Raw genomic sequence first — 19,554 nt, forward strand, 5'->3', positions numbered from 1 at the left:
TGAAAAGGCGATTTAAGGGCGGTGGTCGTCCATATTCGTCTTAAGGCGAAAATTAATCTAATGAACGTTTTTGCAACTAGGCTTATAAGAACAAATAATAATTTTATCTTGAAACAAGTTTTTAATAAATACGTGTAGATGAAAAAATACAATCTTGCCTTTTATCAAATCACATCATTTTTTGACAAATTTGCGAATTGAGTTATCCAAATAACGGCTACGAATAAGAAATCCCTATCACAGTTTTAAACCATGGGAGGGTTGAATACATAATAATGTCGGTATTTAACTAAACATAAGACGAACTCTTTATTTCATTTACGCGAGCGGAGTTGCGGGCCCGTCTAGTCTATTATATTTATCTAACATAGCTTATCAGTTAATGCCCTAAAGCCAGCAACAATGTAACAGATATAATCGTAATGATATCTAAATAACATTAATCACTCACTAAAACTAGAGTAAGGACTACAGTCACAAATAATTTCGTACATTAACCCGCCTTTCCTATCTCTATCGCACGCGCGTAATTATACTGCTGTCCCGCCCATGTGCAGGTGGTCAATGCTACTGTGCAATAATTTACTGCACTGCAAGACTGCAACTTTTTGGTTTACCAATAAATATAGGTACTTTATTGATAGGATATCAAACATGCCCTACAATCCTATTAAAAGTGTTATTTTAACAACTGTAGGCATTATTAAAAACTTTCTCTTATATCATATCTTAACCTCCAGTGGCCACCATATCACTACACTTTATAAAACCGTCCCCCGCCATGTTTGTCTGTGTGTTTTACTCATCGTCATATCGTCATATGTAAAACTACTGATCAAATTTTCATGCGGTTTTCACCCGTCAATAGAGTGATTATTGAGGAAGGTTTAGGTGTATAATTTGTTAATCCGTGCGAAGCCGGAGCGTTTGGTTTAAAATCAAACCAAATAATTCAATATTCCATTTTATTATTTAAATTTCACTGTTGGTAGTTACTGTAATCAGTGTTAGTGTAATTGGGATACTAGAGGATAATTTTATTAAACCTAAAGTGAAGAAGACAGGCAAGACTTGTCTGTGTACATTTCACAGACAAGTCTTGACATGACAATAAAAGAAAATACATATGTACTTAGGGTGCTGTTTTGAATAATTGTCTTAAAGAAAATTGAATGGTGCTTTGTCAGGCTAAGGGTTTGAAGTCGGCTGCAAAAGCCATATAATAAAATCCTCTGAAAGCTCACCTTGCCTCTTGTCTGCAGGGGGCACATCAATTGTAGGAAAAAGAGCTATAAATTTTATAAGAATACAGGAAAACAAAAAACAATTAAGAAACTTGTAATTAAATTATAGTTCTATATTTTTTTTATTAATGATATTTGATTTCTTATATCCCATAGAAACAAAGTCCCTTAGTGAACTGGGGTAGGTCTATACCTAACCTAACCTGTTACATGTTAACCAAATAACATTCATATTCAATAATATTCTATGACTGGGGTCACCAAATTACAGACCGCAGCCTGCATTTTGCTGACAATTTTATTTTTTGGCTTATTTAATAAACTCAAGGAGAAACGGACCGCGATGGTCATGTTATTTTAAGAACCGGACCCCTGATGATACTAATTGGTGACCCCTGTTCTAATATATTCAGTGCAAGCAAAGACTTAAGTTATAAAACAAAATATGATATCTACAAGATGTAACATATACTTATCCAAGTACTTCTTACAAATATGTGCATATAGAATGAGCGTTTAAGTACTAATATAGTTTGCACATACAGCAAATTAAAAACACAAGTCTAAGTTCAAGGATATTTAAAAATAATCGTTGTGTATTAAAAAGCCTACCTGCTTGTTGCTTGTCAATTGAAACTCCAATATCTTCTGTTTACCATCAGCTCACTTCTTATCACAGCCCTACATCCTTATCAATACGATAAATAGAAAATAAATAGTATAATTACAAGATATCTCTATTATACTTTCGAACTTATTTCAGGTAAATAATACTATGCAACCATCAGCGAAAATTGTAGCAATCGGCAAGGTAGGAATGCGAGGCGCGTGATATAATTTAAATCGCGATAATAAGGTGAAAGTGAGTTTTTCAACTAAAATTCGTATAGAGAAAGGAAGGTCGGACCGTGCGAAGAAAAGAAATAATTTGAATCTGCCAAATGTCAATCTGACGTTTAGGGGCAATTACGAGGTTTGCTTTCAACAAATTAGGGACCAGTATGTGAATAAAAAAATCGATTCAATACGAGTTTATGCGATGATTTAATTTTCCAAGACCATATCACAAAAGAAATAATCTATAGTTTGTCAAAGGACTGCCAATCATAGATACAGAGAATCATACTATCTTTGTCTTACAGTATAGTTTTCCATGTTCTTACTGACTGACAAATTGGTTTGACCAACTAAGTATATTTAAAGTTAAAGCGACGAATTTTTTTTAACAAGGGTCCATTAAAAGTAGATTTTGATCAAATATCCGATATTGCGAATCAAACTGTTTTTTTTTTACTTTTAATCGTAAAATGACGTGGAATGACATGGAGTTTTAATTTTCATAATGGTATTATAAGACAAAACAACAAGAAAAAATAATCAATTTATTATTAAATTATTGTGTAGTAATAATTAGCTACATCGCTGTTGCTTACTTAGATACTAATAAAAACGTCAAACCCAACTGTACAAATATCTCAAACAAAGTTTGTGATGTTCTATTTCCATCATCAATCTACCACAAAGTTCATTAATCTCTAGTTAAATTTGGGTCAATAATTGACAGAGCCGCTCCCACTAAATATAAAGAACCAGTAAAAAGAACAGAACTCTTATCAATTGAATTATAGGAACGTTTAATACTTATTAATGCCTCAGAAACATTTTCCTTGGTATAAATTTCACAACTATTGCCATAATTTGCATTCCAGATCTCAGCACAGCTACGACATCTTTCTATCAACTCTTTCTGTTCCGTTACAGAATAGTTGTCATTTTTCTTCGTAATATCACTGTATGCAGTTGGTATCACGAAATATACTGCATTGAAATTCAACATCTTCAGTGGCTTTAGTAGAATTTCGGCGTCCCGGTCCCCTGTTACGCTAAATATGAGGACTCGGTTTTCAGACCTGTGAACAAAAAAATGTTTCATTTGAATATTTTATCGATTGACTAACTATTAATCGAATATTCGGCTCGGTTGTTCGCTACCTATCTCTATAAACGATTACAATGCGTTCAAAAATTATTAGGCCCCGTTCGCACGGCAGCTTTTTCAACGCGCGTTAAAAAAGCGTTTGAATGACGCAAATGGATAACCATGTATGTATTCACACGAAGGCGGTTTTTAAGCGCGGCGCTTTTTTATCGAGCACTGTTCGATTTTCGGCGTTGAGCGTTGGCGTCAAATTGAATAGAGCATACGGATCTCCGTGTATCTGTTCTCACAAGCGTTAAAAAAGCGCCGGCGCTGTTGTCAGTTGGCTGTCAAGTGTCAATTTTTGGTGTCAATCGTTAAGATTATTATTAGTTTCACCTTAAAAATGTCAACTTATGCTTACAAATTCCTAAAATATTCAAGCTATATTCAATTAATACGTCGTAATAGCAAATAAAGTATGGCTTTGCTGAGATGCGTACGTGACAGTACGACTCACAAGTGATTTTTAAGCGTTCGTATGAACACAAATATTGGAAACGGTAAAAAAGCGCCAACGTCGGGTTTTAACGCAACGCTTTTTAAGCTGTCGTGCGTATGGGGCCTTAGGAAATCGAGTCATCATAACCATAAAGCCCCCTCCAGACTATGCGCGTGAATCGCGGGCGAAGCCGCGAACGCGAGTGTGGAGTCGATTTCGCTGTCTGCGAAAATCGACTCCACACTCGCGTTCGCGGCTCCGCGCCGCGATTCGCGCACGAGTGTGGAGGAGGCTTAATATTCATGACATCAACGTCAATTAATCATTATTCATTAGTTGTTCATTAGACACAAAATTCGGATGACTATTTTAAAGAGGTAATTCACAAAATAAAACTTATGGTATAATGTTCTAAACATTAAAACAGGCCACTGGCCAATAAATGAATCAAATCGTATGAACATGATTATTTCTAAACGAACGCCAAGTGTCAAACCTACACCATCGTGTTTGATGATATTTTTATGAGAACAATTTTAAAGGAAATAAGAGAGAAAAATCCTTAGATCACATAAAGTAATTCCTCCTTGTCTCGTTTTAACATCAAAATGGAATCCCCTGCGGCAAAACCTAGAAAGAAACCAACCAAGATCGAGGAAATGACTAAGGAACAAGTCCGACAAGCGATCCTTAAAAAACGTGAAAGTAACGCGAAAGCACAAACTATCGTGGAGAATTTGTTAGAAACCAATATTTCCGAGACGTACTTAATGGGATGCCTGCCCGATATCAACCAGAGCCACTTCGAGGACATCATCGAAGAGAGATCCATCCTACACATCTGTGGTTACCCTTTATGCGATAAGCCTATCTCTGTGAAGGATATACCTAAACAAAAATACCGAATATCGGTAAAAACGAACAAGGTGTATGATATAACTGGCAGGAAGAGCTTCTGCAGTAACCACTGCTACAATGCAGCAATGCATGTGAAAAAACAGATGTTGACCAGCCCTCTATGGTTCAGAGAGTATGAGGTTATCCCAAAGTTCCATTTGCTACCATTGGACTCGGTTGGAAGCATGGGGCAGGAGGTAGATGTGTCTATCATAGAAAAGGTTAAGACAGTGGAGCGCCCAGCATTTACATCTATTAATGACTTCGCAAAGGCCAGTTTGCATGAAATAGGAGGCAATCAAAATAAAGATAATGATGAACCTGAAAAGAAACCAATTGAGGCTGAATCTGAAGTGAAAAATAATATAGAAAACACCAGCAATATTAATGAAGAATCAGGCTCATGTACAACAAAACCAGTACAAGAAAATTCAAAAACACCAGAAGTTATGAAACCAAAAGCTATTCCAAATCCACTAAGCATTGTGGGAGAAATTGTAGAGAGGCCGGAGCGGAAAATAGACCCCATTCTCACAAACAAGCCCCCGGAATTGAAAAGTCAAGTGTCACAGACTAAAAAGGTCCAACAAAAGAAGCAACCTGCCATTATTGCTATTACGATTGAAGTAGAGAAATGCTTGACTGAATGGTTCACCATAGATACCATGATGTTCTTATTAGGAGAAGAAAAAGTAAGAGAACTCGTCACAGATAGAGGTGAATGCATTAAAGAATACATGAACAACTACGCCCAAAGCATATTCTATAACTCAAACAACTACGATCAATATCAGGCTTTATGCCGAAAGCTAAACATGCTTGAGCTAGAAGACAGAAAGATTGATGCTAAAGCGAAGAGGGAGTTAAAGCCATTGCCCGACTACTCAATACTACAGGAAGAGAGCAAACGAATGCAGTTAAAAGTAAAGGCATATTTAGAAGGCAAAACGGAGATACCAGAACCATTGTCAACAGAGACCAATGACACCAGCGAGGATTCAAACGTAACACAGTTGCCGTTAGTTGACAAGAATGCTCAGAACGCACTACGAAGAAAAATAGTCTGTCAGCATTTGAATAAAGTGTTACCAGACTTGTTACGGTCACTAGGTTTATCAACTTTCTCTGTCAGTGCAGAGTTAAAATTGCTCGTAAACACTTTCAAGTTAAGTGCAAATAACATTATGTTTAAGCCAATCCAATGGACTCTAATAGCGATAATAGTGTTAAAGCTACTTTCTTTGCGGGATAAACGGTTGGAATATCACTTGGAGCAACAAACAGCGTTTCAGCATATGCAGCTGTTGTTGCTGAGTTATAAGCAGGATGGTGGATATGTGGACAGGCTGATATCCTGGTTGACTGACATTGACAGGCTACTGGACAATAACGGCACGCAAATGACACTGAACTGAAGATCTGTTTCTTTAATGCTTTGAAATAGAGAAAAATATGGTAAAACTAACTCGGTTGGTTTGATATTCGACCTTGCTCGACTCCCGAGATATCAGCCCACTACTGTACCAACTGAGCTACTGGAACTAACCCGTTGACAGTGAATATGCGCTTTAAGGAGGCGCCAAGCGACATCTACCATACCATACTGTTTTGATCTGTTTCGTGTAAAATCTTAACCATACTGTTTTCTGTTTCATGTAAAATATTATTAGGTATTATATTATATTGTATGTATAAATATGTGATGATAAAATAAACTATTCTTATTAATAATTATATTCTATTTTTTTAGATGTGTCTGGAACGGAAACATAGTAATTTGTGTGTAACAAAATATTTAAAATAATGTTGATAAAATTTACCAACATAGGACTTAGGCTGCGTTTCCACCAGTGATGTGTTCTATTGATATTAAATAGGATATTAACAAACACATCCCTCGTTACGTATCCTCGCACATCTCTAGTGGAAACGCAGTGGTGGTAGGTATTGCACATAGCGAATTTTTTTAACTGTATTACATAATAATATGTTTATTTCACAATGCATTGCAAATGTATGAATAGTTATTTTAATTCTGGCGAATTATTCATTTAAATATAGTAGTAGGCGCTCGGTAATCCTGTACCTGAAATTTTCCCCCTATTGTGTTTTCGAACTGCCGGATTATTCGATTTGTATCGTTCGCTTCTCTCGTTCCCATCTATATTGATTTAATATTTAGCCAGTAGAATGATTTGGCGATTTAACAGCATTGCAAATGTTATAGGTATGTTAGTATAGTATTAGTTTGCATAGTAACAAAGATCATTTGATTTAGAGGCGGACTGTCAAATTAATTTTTGTTTTGTAGCCACAGTAAATTTACTGCCATTTTTCGACACATGATTAAAACTTTTAGAACGCCAATTGACTTGATCTTTGTTCTTTCACTGACATGTGTTAAATTTGTTAAATGTCAAAAAGTGTCGCCATCTACTCGAGCATAGGCCAAAGGTATGGCGCAATCTTTAAAGATACCACTATACCTTTACGACGCCATACACCGCACACACAGGTCACACACACAGTTTATAGTTGCATTTCTTTAATTAAAAAAAATCAACCATAATATTTATTACACGATAGATGGCAGGCCGTAAGAAAAAAAAGATAATTACCTTGCAGTATCGCGGAACCACTGAGCGCAAATGTCCATAGACTCAGCCGTATGTGCTCCGTCCAAGTAGAAAGTCGCATACTCCGCGTCTATTTTGTGATACCTCCCTGGCCAGTGGCACTCTTTCAAACCAACTACAGTTTCAACAGGAATAAATCCATCAAAAGAATCGCTAATCTTTCTATTTTCAGTAAAGATGGCGTCAATGGACATAGACTTTAAGATTTTCCCGCCAACTTTTTCTTTTTTCGAATTTTGTTTTTTTAAGAGTGCGTTCCGTTTCGCGTGCCGTAACCAGGCGTGCGCGAGTTGGATGGCTAGAGAGGCGTTCGTCTGGTATGCTGGGAGGTCCACTTGGAGAATGTTGTCGGTTGGTAGGTTGTATGTTGCGTATGATGGAACGACGGTCAGTGGGCACTGGAAGAAAACGGATGACTTGTAGAGTCCCTTTCTTTTTTGACGGACTTTACTATTTTTATATTATTATTTAATATTTTGATATTTTGCATTTCGATTTTTTTCTGTGTATTACCTGAACATCGCTAGCGACACTTTTTAAAACATCCATCGCTTCGTCGGGCTGATGCACCGTGTACGCTTCGCAGCCCCGCTTCATGATGCCTGCCTTCAAACAATAATAAAAGTTTATTAAACTTATTCTGCAATGCCTATAATTATTATGAATCAAAGATTTTTTATAAAATAGATTTTTCTACTCCAGCACTTCTATTTATCATATGTTGCACAAAATACTATTACGCCACTGTCCCTGTTTGTTTCCATAACTAAATAAAAAATAATGAAACCTTTGCTCGTGCGATTTCTGGCAACGTGTGTCCAAGAATGGAAGTGTGGTCCAGCCCCAACGTCGTGATGCCCACTACTGGGACTCGCCTGCAACAAATGTTCACCTTTAACATACAAAACAATCTGGGTTCATATCCTAGATACATGACTTTTGAGACTCTGAACTGGACCTTATGACTTTGAAATAAGGTATACGAATTGTCAATTAAGAGTGTTAACCTTACTGTCAGAACGACTTGGAAATATCAACTCTAGCACCATAGCAATAAGGCACAATACCTGAGCACATTCGTGTAGTCTACGACGCCGCCTATCCCGACCTCTACTACTGCGATGTCGACTCTCTCTTCGAGGAATATGTTGTACGCCAGAACGGTGAGGAAGGCGAAGTACTTGGGCATGTCGCCTTCGAATGCCTGAGACAAAAAAAACAACATTGAATATAGGTGCTATTTGTATCATTCATTTACATTGTCAATAACAGGCCGAACATCGAGATGCGTTATTGTAGATAGATACTACGATTTTCGCGGTAGGCTCCCAAGTAGGTGGTAGGCGAGTAAATTGGTGTTATACCACTCATACCCGTGTGTCTGTGAGCACGTTGTACACGATGACAGTGCGCGGCAAACTGTTGGCGCGATAGCACGTGCCACGAGCGCCGCACTGAACATAAATGTGGCGACGAGTAGAAGCCGTTTAGCCAACATTATTATACAGACCACCAACTGTAATTATATACCTGTGTGTCTGTGAGCGCGTCGTACACACGATGGCAGTGCGCGGCGAACTGTTCGCGCGACAGCACGCGCCCGGAGAGCCGCACTCGTTCGCGAACCGAGCACAAATGTGGCGACGAGTAGAAGCCAGTGCGGTGGCCATGCGCACGTAATATTGACTCGCACATTGCGCTTGTTGAACCCTGATAAAAAAAGACGGACAAGAGATTTCATTACATCGTTAACACATCTCAACTAAAAATCTATTACAGAGATTGTTACAGCTCAAATTATCCGCTCCGGGAGCCTAGCCAAGATTACAATCGTACATCGACAAACTCGCTAATATCTAGCAAACCAAATTTGTCAATAATAAGACAAAAAAATACTATACTCATCCCTTGCTTTTGGGTGCTAGTAGGTACTAGCGTAAAACAAAGACAGTATGATTCTTCTTATGTTAAAATGAGATAGTCCCTGGCCAAGCTATTGTATATGCGTGCATAGCGCTGTCTCGCTCACACGGCATAGATCCGCAAGTGTGATAACCGCATAAACGCACCTTCCCCTTAGTTCCAGCGACGTGTATGACCGAAAGCTCGTCCAGGCGGTCCAACGACACCCCGGTCCTCCGCAGGTAGTTCGCCATTTCTTCCAAATTGTTGCATTTCTGTAAAACCACATAATGCCATCAAGTGCACTATCTTTATCTTTAAACTATCTTCCCGCGACTTCTTCTGGAAATGATGATTAAAGCAGCTATCCCTATGTCCTACCTCGGGGCTTAAACTATCTCCACACCAAATTTCATCTAAATTGGTTCAGCAGTTTAAGCGTGAAGAGGTAACAGACAGAGTTACTTTCGCATTTATACATAATATATATATATATTTAATATATTTATGTGTAGAGAAAGAGATGGTTCGTTCCAAAGCGTCATTAGCGAAAGAAAAATAAAATGCAATAAAGACCTATTGGATCTGAAAAAACTTTTCAGGTAACTAAATCAAATCAATACAAAATTTGTTAGCAGTTCGTCCAAATCGTATTTCGTCAATTCGTCTACTACGCAGTTCGTCCATAATACGATGCGTCCATTTCGCGATTAGTATTTCGTTCATTTCTGAAGTTTTAAACAAATTAAACATATAGTTCACCTCTCCAGTTTTAATGTTCTTCCGTATCTGGTCTATGGTTGACTTGTTGGATTGCAGCAGGTTCAGTTTACGCACCGCTTCCTGCAACATTTAATAAGAGTATATTAACCTACAAGTAAACAAATACACGGTGGCTAAAAAATAACTGCATTCTCATTGCCAGGGAGGTTTTGGGATCATACTGAGTAACTTTCACTATGGGACCAACCCCGATATCGCGAAAACGGGAATGCAGTTTTTATATTTTAACCACCCTGTCCACCACCCTGTGTGTGTAATATATAAAATTAATAAATATTTCGGAATAATCTTTATAAGATTAACCTAAATTAAACCTATTTTAGATGTTTCATTAATCTCTGTTTGTTTCAAAATAAATGGCGAATAAAGAAAAAAAAAGTTGTATTTTGTTAATTATGTTGAAACCAATTGCTGCTTTCAATAAACACATTGAAAACATAAAAGGCAAATAGGACACCACTCAACTTTTAACATGCAAAGCGGTAGAAACTTTACAGGCATCAGTGAAATATCTAATAATTTTCAAATTTTCTCTTAAATGTCATGTTTGGTGCTGTTACTATATAGTTTGATAGTTTTAGTGCCACTTGCACCAATCCACTAACCCGGGTTAATTGGTTAAGCCTGGAGTTACCATGGTTACCAGTACAATATGACACTTAGTTAACAGTTTAACCGCTTAACCCCAGGTTAGTGGGATGGTGCATTTGGCCCATGCAGTACATCAAAATCTTAGGAATATTTGTCTGAAAACAAATAACATAAGTTATATTCATGAAAATCATCACAGGCCTTGACTGTGTGATCTTCTTGTTAAGATACATTAAATGATATACTCTGTGCTACATATATGTATGTATTGTATGTGTTACTCATTGATAATACTTAGATCATAATGTATATTTAGATTCATCAAATCATCAATGACCATTAAGCCAATTTAGTTTTGTCATACTGGGCCAGACTAATTAGGAATATGTTTCATATTTAGATAGAGCTGATAAATAATCAATTAAATACAAAGTTAAATGTTTGTGGTAATTTTCCATTGAAACATTTATAGAAAAGCTGTTCGTAATACACAAATCACTGGGTTTGTATAAAAAAAAGTATTTAAAAATATTATCAAGTGACAACTAAAACTGACTACTTAATTACTACATTCTTCAGAGCTATATTGAACCATATGGTTGTACCAAAACAAGGTTGATTTTTTTCTTTTTTTTTTGCAATTAGTGACTTTTGGTGACGATATGTTAAATGTACACTACATTTACAATAAGGAATAAAATAAATCAATTAGGTCTTTCTTATGTATTTTACAAAAAAAATAACTCAATTATATTTCACCTTCTACAGACATATCAATATTTCAACCACAAACTCGTAATAAAGAAAAAGAAGTAGGTAACTAAGGATAAATAATATATTACTAAAACTTAAAGTGATGTTAAATTCCTCCGTTGATTAGTTTCATTAGTATTCATTGAAGATAATGAAGTCACAAAATAATATCTAAAAACTTTACAGTACTCACAAGTTTTTAAACAATCATAACTTTGTTTAATTACACATATTGTATTTTATCTTGTAAACAAATCTTTAACAAGCACTAGTCTACATGGTATATAATAAACTTACCTCATAAGAATACTTAGATGAAGACATCCTCCTCGCGAAACGTATCGAGCCTAGACTGGCGAATGCTGATTTACATGAGGTATAAATCATCGGCTGTATGCTGTATGCCTGTTTTCTCAAGGTTAACTATAGAAAAAAATAACTGTTTGCCTAAACGGTACAATCACAATCACATGGTGCGTGAATGTGGCTCGAGCCCCTAAGCTTATCACACGATTAAACTGACATCTGACCTTTCACATCGTCATAACTTGAAACCAATTAATACTCGAATGCACAAATTGAACATTGTTTGAAATTTCATAACATAACCTCAAATTGCCGCGTGTCACGTTGACAACTTGACAATCAGCTGATTACTCATTATATCGGAAGTGGACTAAGGGATGTGTATTCAGTTTTGGTATTCAGTATATAAAGTGATATAAAGTCAAATACTTATTAAAAATTGTTTTTTTTTTTTTATATTAATGTGGCTGATTTCATTTAAAATATAGCTGGTCAAGCAGATCTTGTCAGTAGAAAAAGGCGGCAAATTTGAAAAATGTAGGCGCGAAGGGATATCATCCCATAGAAAATTTGAATTTCGCGCCTTTTTTTACTGACAAGATCTGCTTGACCAGCTATAAAAAAAATATTATTAAGTGATGGTCAAGCAAATCTTGTCAGTAGAAAAAGGCGCGAAATTCAAATTTTCTATGAGTCGATATCCCTTCGCGCCTACATTTTTGAAATTTGCCGCCTTTTCTACTGACAAGATCTGCTTGACCAACTATAATATTACATTTTTCATTGAAGATTGTTAAATAATACTTGATAAATATTGATAATACTAACTGCTGCCTGCTGCGAACATACCAAAAACAATCTACGTAATTCGGTCGGGTTATTTGTTGCCCACCATAAACCATACTAAATTTTTGGTGGGGAACAAACAAAAAGTGAGACTGTGACAAGGACAAGCAATAATACCGCTTTCTCTGCTACTCCTACTGAAATTTCCATAAGTGCATCTCGTTCGGTCGTTTGGCTCCTCCCCCGTGTCATCTCTAGATTATTGTACCTCTATGTGCGAACCAAACAGAGAGCCGGCAGTTTAGTAATTCAAACTCTTTGGTTTAATCAGTTATATTTAAATGATAGTTGATTGTCACATTGCCGGACGTAAATAAATATATACTTTAATTGAAAATAATCACTCATATCTAATATTAGTAATAAAACATGACTGAAACAGATGCAGCAGCAGATCCTGTTGATATACCCGTAACTTTTTTACCCTACCTGGAGAAATATAGGCTTTACAAGTTATTCAAGGTAACCAACGGAACCCAGTCCCATAACGCCGTACAATAAATGCAGTTCTACATTGGTCTTAAAGGCTCTCCTCCTCCGAGTGCTTATATTCGGCGCCATGCTTCCGCTTTGCGTCAGCGTTTCCGCGCGTGTTTCACGCACTAAACGTGAAGGCAGAGGCGTAGACCAGGGGTCTCCAAACCCCGGCCCGCGACGCGTTCCAATCCGGCCCGCCGACCTCCAAAGCGAGTGCCCACTGACCGGCCCGCGGGAACCAGGCTTCAGGGGTTCAGCATTCATTGAGAGTGGAACTGTTCCTAACAGCAGCAACCAGACACCCTCCCCGGGCCCCGGCGCAAAAACCGACGGTGGCCCGCGCGAAAGTTTCTGAGGCGCAATATGGCCCTCAGATAAAAAAGTTTGGAGACCCCTGGCGTAGACGAAGCGGCCCATCGCCCACGGCCTCGCACTTAATGTTTACTAAGTACCTTGAAATATACATTTAATAATTGGCCAAGAGCATTCGGGCCATGCTCAGTGTAGGGTTTCGTACTTTCGTAGTTACCATTCTGTCAATATAGGCGAAACGAGGGCTATTAGTAAGTATCGTGTACATTACAAGCATAAGGGAGCACCTTTGCAGGGCTTTGTACGTCTTTTTACTAAGAAACGAAGATTTCTTGCAATAACTTAAAAACTACTGGACCGATCATGATCGCTATAGTTTTCGTTGAAAGTATTTATCAAGCTTTTGATTCACGATTTTTTTCATATTTTTTGGACCCATGTTTCAAAAGTTAGAGGGGGGGGGGGACACATATTTTTTTTATTTGAGCGATTATATCCAAAAATATTACCTATAGCTGGTCAAGCAAATCTTGTCAGTAAAAAAAGGCACGAAATTCAAATTTTCTATGGAACGATATCCCTTCACGCCTACTTTTTTTAAATTTGCCGCCTTTTTCTACTGACAAGATCTGCTTGACCAGCTATGGACCAGCTATATGTCAAAAAATGATTATATGATAAAAATGATAGGCAGAAGGTACTCCATTCTATTAAGGGGCAAGGCAAAAAAGTCATAATATCTCATTTTGTATGAGAGGTACCCAAAACAATTTTTTTTTTTAAGTTTTTATTTTACTGTTCTGTCGCAATGCATGATTCATGTACCTGTCCATGCCAAATTGCAGCTTTCTAGCACTAATGATCACGGAGCAAAGCCTCGGACAGACATGGCGAAACTATAAGGGTTTCTAGGTGACTACGAAACCCTAAAAAAAGGGTCGCTGATGCAACTTCGCCCAAAGATAGAATAGTTCACGCTACCCCTCTGTGTGGAGGACCCGTAATTAAGCCAAGCTAAGACCAGACCATGCACTCAGCACTAACATATAAAGCAATGAACATTATTGAACATACATTTTTAACCGACTTCCAAATCTAAAAGGAGGAGGTTATCAATTCGGTTACATGCACGCGAGCACGATGTTTGTTTTATGTATTAAATAATCTTAATTGTAAATAGTAGTGTAGTAGCTATGTTGTATGTAGTTATGTTGTAACTTCTTGCTGTGTAACTATTATTTTTTTATTTTTTTTCTTATTTGACTATTAGTTTACTGTATGTTATTTCTATGTCTTTTTTCTTCTTGTCTGTTACCTCCCGTGATTCTTCTCACTTGATGGTCTCATCGGAAGATCAGCGCTGGAAGCCACCAGCAACATGCTGAGATGGGACCATTTCGTGGCACTTTAATCTTATTTTATGTTTTCTTTTATATAATGTAATGTATTGTACCGATTGTTTGTGCTTACGAATAAATCAATTCTATTCTATTCTACATGTATAGATAGATGGTCAAGCAAATCTTGTCAGTAGAAAAAGGCGCGAAATTCAAATCTTCTATGAGACGATATCCCTTCGCGCCTACATTTTTCAAATTTGCCGCTTTTTTCTACTGACAACTATATATGTTCTTTTTTTATGTTTGTTTCTCCATATCTCCGTCATTACTGGACCGATTTTGAAAATTCTTTTTTCGATTGCATGTATATGCATACAGATTGGTCCCGTTTTTGTCAAAACCCAGTTCTGATGATGGGAACCATGAGGAATCGAGGGAACTCCTCAAATCTTAAAGGCATACATATAGTGATTTTTGTGTTTTTATCAACAAATCAAGCATATACATTCAAAAACGTGACATTTGATGAAGTGGAACTGCTGATGATGATCAGAACGGAACTCTTCAACCACGCATAGTACACGTTTGGCGATTTGTCCTCTTCGTTATGTTTGTTAAGCAAGTTTAGTTTTTAAGCCACATTTCTGTCAAGCTTGAGTTCTGATGATGGGATCCATAAGGAATCGAGGGAACTCCTCAAATCTTAAAGGCATAAATACATATAGTGATTGTTGTGTTTTTATCAACAAATCAAGCATATACATTCAAAAAAATGACATTTGAGGAAGTGGAACTGCTGATGGTGACCAGAACGAAACTCTTTAACGACGCATAGCTCGCATTTGGGGATTTTTCCTCTTCGTTATGTTTGTCAAGCAAGTTAGGTTTTTAAGCCATATTTATGTCAAGCTCAAGTTCAGAACATGGGATCCATGAGGAATCGAGGGAACTCCTCAAATCTTTAAGGCATACGTATAGAATTTTCTGTATTTTCATCATAAAATCAAGTATTTACATTAAAAACTGTCGCATTTGATGAAGTGGAACTGCTGATGATGATCAGAACAGAACTCTTCAACGACGGTTAGTACACGTTTGGTGATTTCGAATTTATATTTTGACTTGGACTGGGACCCGGACTCGGACCCAGACCCGGACTGATACCCGGATCCGGACCTGGACTCGGACTCGGACCCGGACTCGGACCCGGACTCGGACCCGGACTCGGACCCGGACTCGGACTCAGACCCGGACCTTGACCCGGAAAACCACTATGATACCTAAACTAAATAAACCACTATGATTAAGTACTTACCATAAAATGTAGGTATAAAGTATGATGATGCCAAACCCCTCCCGCTCAAACCCCCGTACACGGCACCGCATGCGCCGTTAAGTGGGTTAGGTTAGGTTTGAACTGCGATCCTCACAGAACCGAACAAAAGTGGGTTAGATTAGGTTAGAACTGCGAGCCTTACAGAAACGAAATGCTACTAGAAAAGTGGGTTTGATTAGGTTCGAACTGCGATCCTCACAGAACCTAACTGCTATCACAGAAGTGGGTTAGGTTAGGCTAGAACTACGACCCTTACAGAAACACAATGCTACTAGAAAAGTGGCAGGTTTTACCTCCTTTTCTACATAGTGCACCATCTACCATAATCTTTCAGCGGGCCCCATAGAAGTCGGTTTTTTTTTCTTAAAAATTATTGTACAGTCGCCATCAGATATATCGGAGCGGCCAAGGGGTTCACAATATCTGAACACGCGCTCTAACGCCCTGACAATAGAGGCGTGTTCCGATATTTGTGAGCACCTTGGCCGCTCCGATATATCTGATGGCGACTGTATCAAAATTGCTCCATCTAGATCCAATTATAAACTACAACGGTCCCAAATGTTTTTAGGACATGATGCAAGACCTGATAGTGAACCTGCCAAGGGACCCCCTGAAGCACATGAAGAACTTCCTCAGAAACATCGAGGGCTCGGACTCCATCAAGCTGATGTTACTGGTATCACCGGAACTGAATTTTGGTAAGACTATTAGTCAATAGTCAATTTTTCGCCAATCTGATTAAATTGCCCGATCGAATCAGGACGTGCGGTCGCAAACACCCAATTTGGCTCGCCGAATTCAAGCGCCGATAATGACCGATATTACCGATAAAATGAGGTACGGACGCAAGAATACCAATTTGTGACGCCATTATTTTCGTTCCGGTGCATTTTTTTAATTTGGAGGGCTCTAATATCACCATAAATCTAAAATTGGTGATTAAATTGGAGATTGACGCCAATTTCATTTTTGATCAAATCGGTCGAATTGATCATCCCGTCTGGATACCGCTTTATCCTACGTTAGGGAACGTACCCATACTAGTTACGTTCTGGGGAGGCCACGGGGGTGTGGAAGACCCCTCGTATTCCAAATAGCACGCTTAGTCACAGGGGCGGGGGACGAGGCTTAGGTTTACGTCACGGTCAATATCCCCTAGGAAAATCTTGCGATTTAATAATGTAAACTTAGTGGCGGGGAGCGTCCATATTGAACAAATGCAAACATGTGCGGTTCGCCTCAGTGCACGCTCAAATCCCTTTGGACGCTCAACGTGCTATTACCGCAACTCTGCAGTCTCTGCACACTTCGCCGAATGCGACGCTGATCGCTCCCCACTGTGACCGTACATTAAATTTAGTAGGTAAAGCATCGGAGGTACATATTAGCGTCATTCCCATTTAGGGTTGCCAGATGGTCGGGATATGGCGGGATTCGCCCGATTTTTAGCATGTGCTCCCGATTCCCGACAAAGTGAAAATTGTCCCGAAAAACAGCTTCACGTTATAAAACAATAATTTCAAGTTCTGAACTGTCGTCGACCGAGCGAGCGACCCGCGTTGGTGATATAGGTAGGTAGATAATGAGAAGACATTTTTTTCGTTTGATCAAGATTTCAAAGAATTTGTACTATTTTTATATAAAAACGTCTATGGGCACTATGGGCAGAGCAGCTGACGGTGCCAATAATGTAAAATATCCTTGTTTTTTTTCCCGACTTAAGTCCCAAAATCCCGAAAAATTTATATTTTTTCCCGATAATAGCGCCTTTCGATCTGGCAACCCTAGTCCCATTGGTAACCCCCTCTTCCAAGGTCGTTCATCTAACATCATATTCTAAATATTCCTGGATGCCCCCACCCTAGCTACCACCTTTAGAAATATTTGTTCACAGATGTACCCAGCGTTGTTAAGGCAATGATAAAAGACTTTGGATTCTTCGTGATCACCAGGCGAACTATTTTAGACCACTACGAGAAGGTAAAAGCAGTAAAAAGCTACCAGGGGTTCTAAAACAAATGATTGGGCGTATCTACGGACTACTACGGAGCCAATTTGGCTCACTTTTGTGAGAAACCTACAGGCTACAGCCTACAGGTTATGAGCTTATGTCAGATACCTATTTGATCCAAGTGGTAACTTGCACTAAGTAAATCATACGTAACGGGGCCGCGCCAGCTCGCCCAATATGGAGTTACCTCACCCCGAGGCGGCACATTGAAGGGAACCTGAGGCGCTACCGCGAAAAACGAAAATCAAAATTTCGCTATCTGCCTCTCTATCTCGAATATGCAAGAGCTATTTAGATTTTTGTTTTCCTGGTAGGGCCTCTGAGTCCTGAGGGAATTGTAAATTGATTGTAGATAAATGTCATGATCATGAAAGATCGGCTAGGTCAGTGCTCCTGTAGTATATATAGTAATTGAGAACGAGTACCTACAACCATATGCTCTTTTGTAGCACGACGATTTTAAGCCAGGCTGCGTGGACACGGCTTTGATGTCGGAGGTGACGAAAGCGATCACCTTTAAAGACGAGGTGATCCAAAACGGATGGCTCATGTATGGTAAGTATACAGGATAAAACTTACCACATTCCGTTGCCATGGAGGTTTTGGGATTATACTGAGCAACTTTTACTATGGGACCAACTCCGAAATCGCGGAAAAAAATTTGGCTGTTTCATACACTTTCGCTGGTCCATTTTCTGGGAGGGTAAATTTTTTTTTCGCGATTTCGGGGTTGGTCCCATAGTAAAAGTTGTTCAGTATAATCTCAAACCTCCCTGGCAACAGGAATGCAGTTATTTTTTAGCATATTTTTATACGTAATCTTATATCCTGACGAACACTCTTTGGATTAATTTTCCACCAAATAACCAAGTAAAGTAGTTTCGCTTTAGTCCTCGATGTGGCCTGTGGAGGTGTCGTTGGATAGGTCTTTCAAACTAAGTAGGGGCCACCAAAAATAAAATTGATACAGATCGAGAATATTTTATAAAAAAACATGCAAGTAAAGCTTAGTAAATATTTTCAATGAAAACTACCTTAACTATAGCAAACATGATCTGTTGAGCCGTTTTTGAGTTTTGCAAAATCCTCCCTTCTTAGTAAAAGTGTTGCAAAGCTATCCCCTTTTCCTTGTACACAGGATATACACAGTGACAATCGTGTAACTATGGAACCCTACACTGAGCATGGCCAGACATGCTCTTGGTTGTTTTTTTTATTTACGGGCGCCTGGCACAGGAGCGCTCGCAGGGCGACCTGTACATATGTATTAATATCCACCAGTTCAAAACTACTACTGTTTCAGACCATCCCTGCACGCTCCGCGAGGCCCGCTGCCTGCAGCAGGACGGCGTGATCCCCACGGTGGCGCTGGCGATCATGCCCACGCCGCCCGTGGCGCCCCCCGCGATCAACAACCGCACTAAGTCGAGGAACTTCTTTCAGCAGGACTTTCAGGGCCTGCTATACGCGTATAAAGTGTCGCTTAAGGTCCAGACTTTTCTATTATTTAAGCACGATTGCATTGATAATTTAATACTGACGAGGCATAGGGCGTCAACCTTCTCCGGAGTGTGTAAATGGGGCTGCCTGTATTAGGTTTCCAAGTGGGCCTTTTAAACAGTGTGCACGGATGTAGGTTCTGGATCTATCCAAAAGTTTAAAACGTTGATGATACAAATGTCAAACAAAGAACTTTC

At 38.6% G+C, this 19,554-nt stretch overlaps 4 protein-coding genes across 5 annotated transcripts in view; 2 read left to right on the forward strand and 2 right to left on the reverse strand.

Moving 5' to 3' along the window:
* LOC134804371 (uncharacterized) overlaps nt 1–2,205 on the reverse strand; it is a 34,317-nt gene extending 32,112 nt beyond the window's left edge. Inside the window, exon 1 of the mRNA XM_063777405.1 lies at nt 1,857–2,205. The gene's annotated coding sequence lies outside the window, so the exon portion shown is untranslated. The remainder of the gene's footprint in view (nt 1–1,856) is intronic.
* Nucleotides 2,206–2,612: 407 nt separating this feature from the next.
* Nucleotides 2,613–11,837, reverse strand: LOC134804353 (folylpolyglutamate synthase, mitochondrial-like). Its single transcript, XM_063777365.1, has 9 exons — nt 11,524–11,837; nt 9,862–9,942; nt 9,267–9,374; nt 8,728–8,907; nt 8,265–8,401; nt 7,985–8,072; nt 7,711–7,803; nt 7,180–7,595; nt 2,613–3,154 (listed from the first exon to the last, which is right to left on the reverse strand). Exons 1-9 carry the CDS (start codon nt 11,611–11,613, stop codon nt 2,773–2,775), a joined length of 1,575 nt encoding a protein of 524 aa, XP_063633435.1. The 5' UTR covers nt 11,614–11,837; the 3' UTR covers nt 2,613–2,772.
* On the forward strand, nt 4,155–6,209 carry LOC134804351 (putative RNA polymerase II subunit B1 CTD phosphatase RPAP2). Its single transcript, XM_063777363.1, has one exon. It carries the CDS (start codon nt 4,273–4,275, stop codon nt 5,974–5,976), a length of 1,704 nt encoding a protein of 567 aa, XP_063633433.1. The 5' UTR covers nt 4,155–4,272; the 3' UTR covers nt 5,977–6,209.
* An 858-nt stretch (nt 11,838–12,695) lies between the features above and the next one.
* Nucleotides 12,696–19,554, forward strand: part of LOC134804356 (adenylate kinase 8-like) — a 41,465-nt gene continuing 34,606 nt past the window's right edge. For both annotated transcript variants that reach the window (XM_063777370.1, XM_063777371.1), the window contains exons 1-5: nt 12,696–12,840; nt 16,415–16,544; nt 17,741–17,826; nt 18,307–18,412; nt 19,161–19,345. In XM_063777370.1, the coding sequence (XP_063633440.1) occupies nt 12,748–12,840; nt 16,415–16,544; nt 17,741–17,826; nt 18,307–18,412; nt 19,161–19,345 (600 nt within the window). In that variant the 5' untranslated portion in view covers nt 12,696–12,747. The remainder of the gene's footprint in view (nt 12,841–16,414; nt 16,545–17,740; nt 17,827–18,306; nt 18,413–19,160; nt 19,346–19,554) is intronic.

Source organism: Cydia splendana, chromosome Z, assembly GCF_910591565.1.
Source record: "Cydia splendana chromosome Z, ilCydSple1.2, whole genome shotgun sequence".
Classification (NCBI taxonomy): Eukaryota; Metazoa; Arthropoda; class Insecta; order Lepidoptera; family Tortricidae; genus Cydia; species Cydia splendana.

What these genes read in the sequence shown, in the direction of transcription:
- LOC134804351 (XM_063777363.1), top strand. Translation starts at nt 4,273, where the DNA reads ATGGAATCCCCTGCGGCAAAACCTAGAAAGAAACCAACCAAGATCGAG.
- LOC134804353 (XM_063777365.1), bottom strand. Translation starts at nt 11,613, where the DNA reads ATGATTTATACCTCATGTAAATCAGCATTCGCCAGTCTAGGCTCGATA. An exon ending in CATCTAAGTATTCTTATGAG is followed by an intron (nt 9,943 to 11,523) that starts GTAAGTTTATTA and finishes TAAATGTTGCAG; the next exon opens with GAAGCGGTGCGTAAACTGAA. An exon ending in ACGCGCTCACAGACACACAG is followed by an intron (nt 8,402 to 8,727) that starts GTATATAATTAC and finishes TTTTTGTCTCAG; the next exon opens with GCATTCGAAGGCGACATGCC.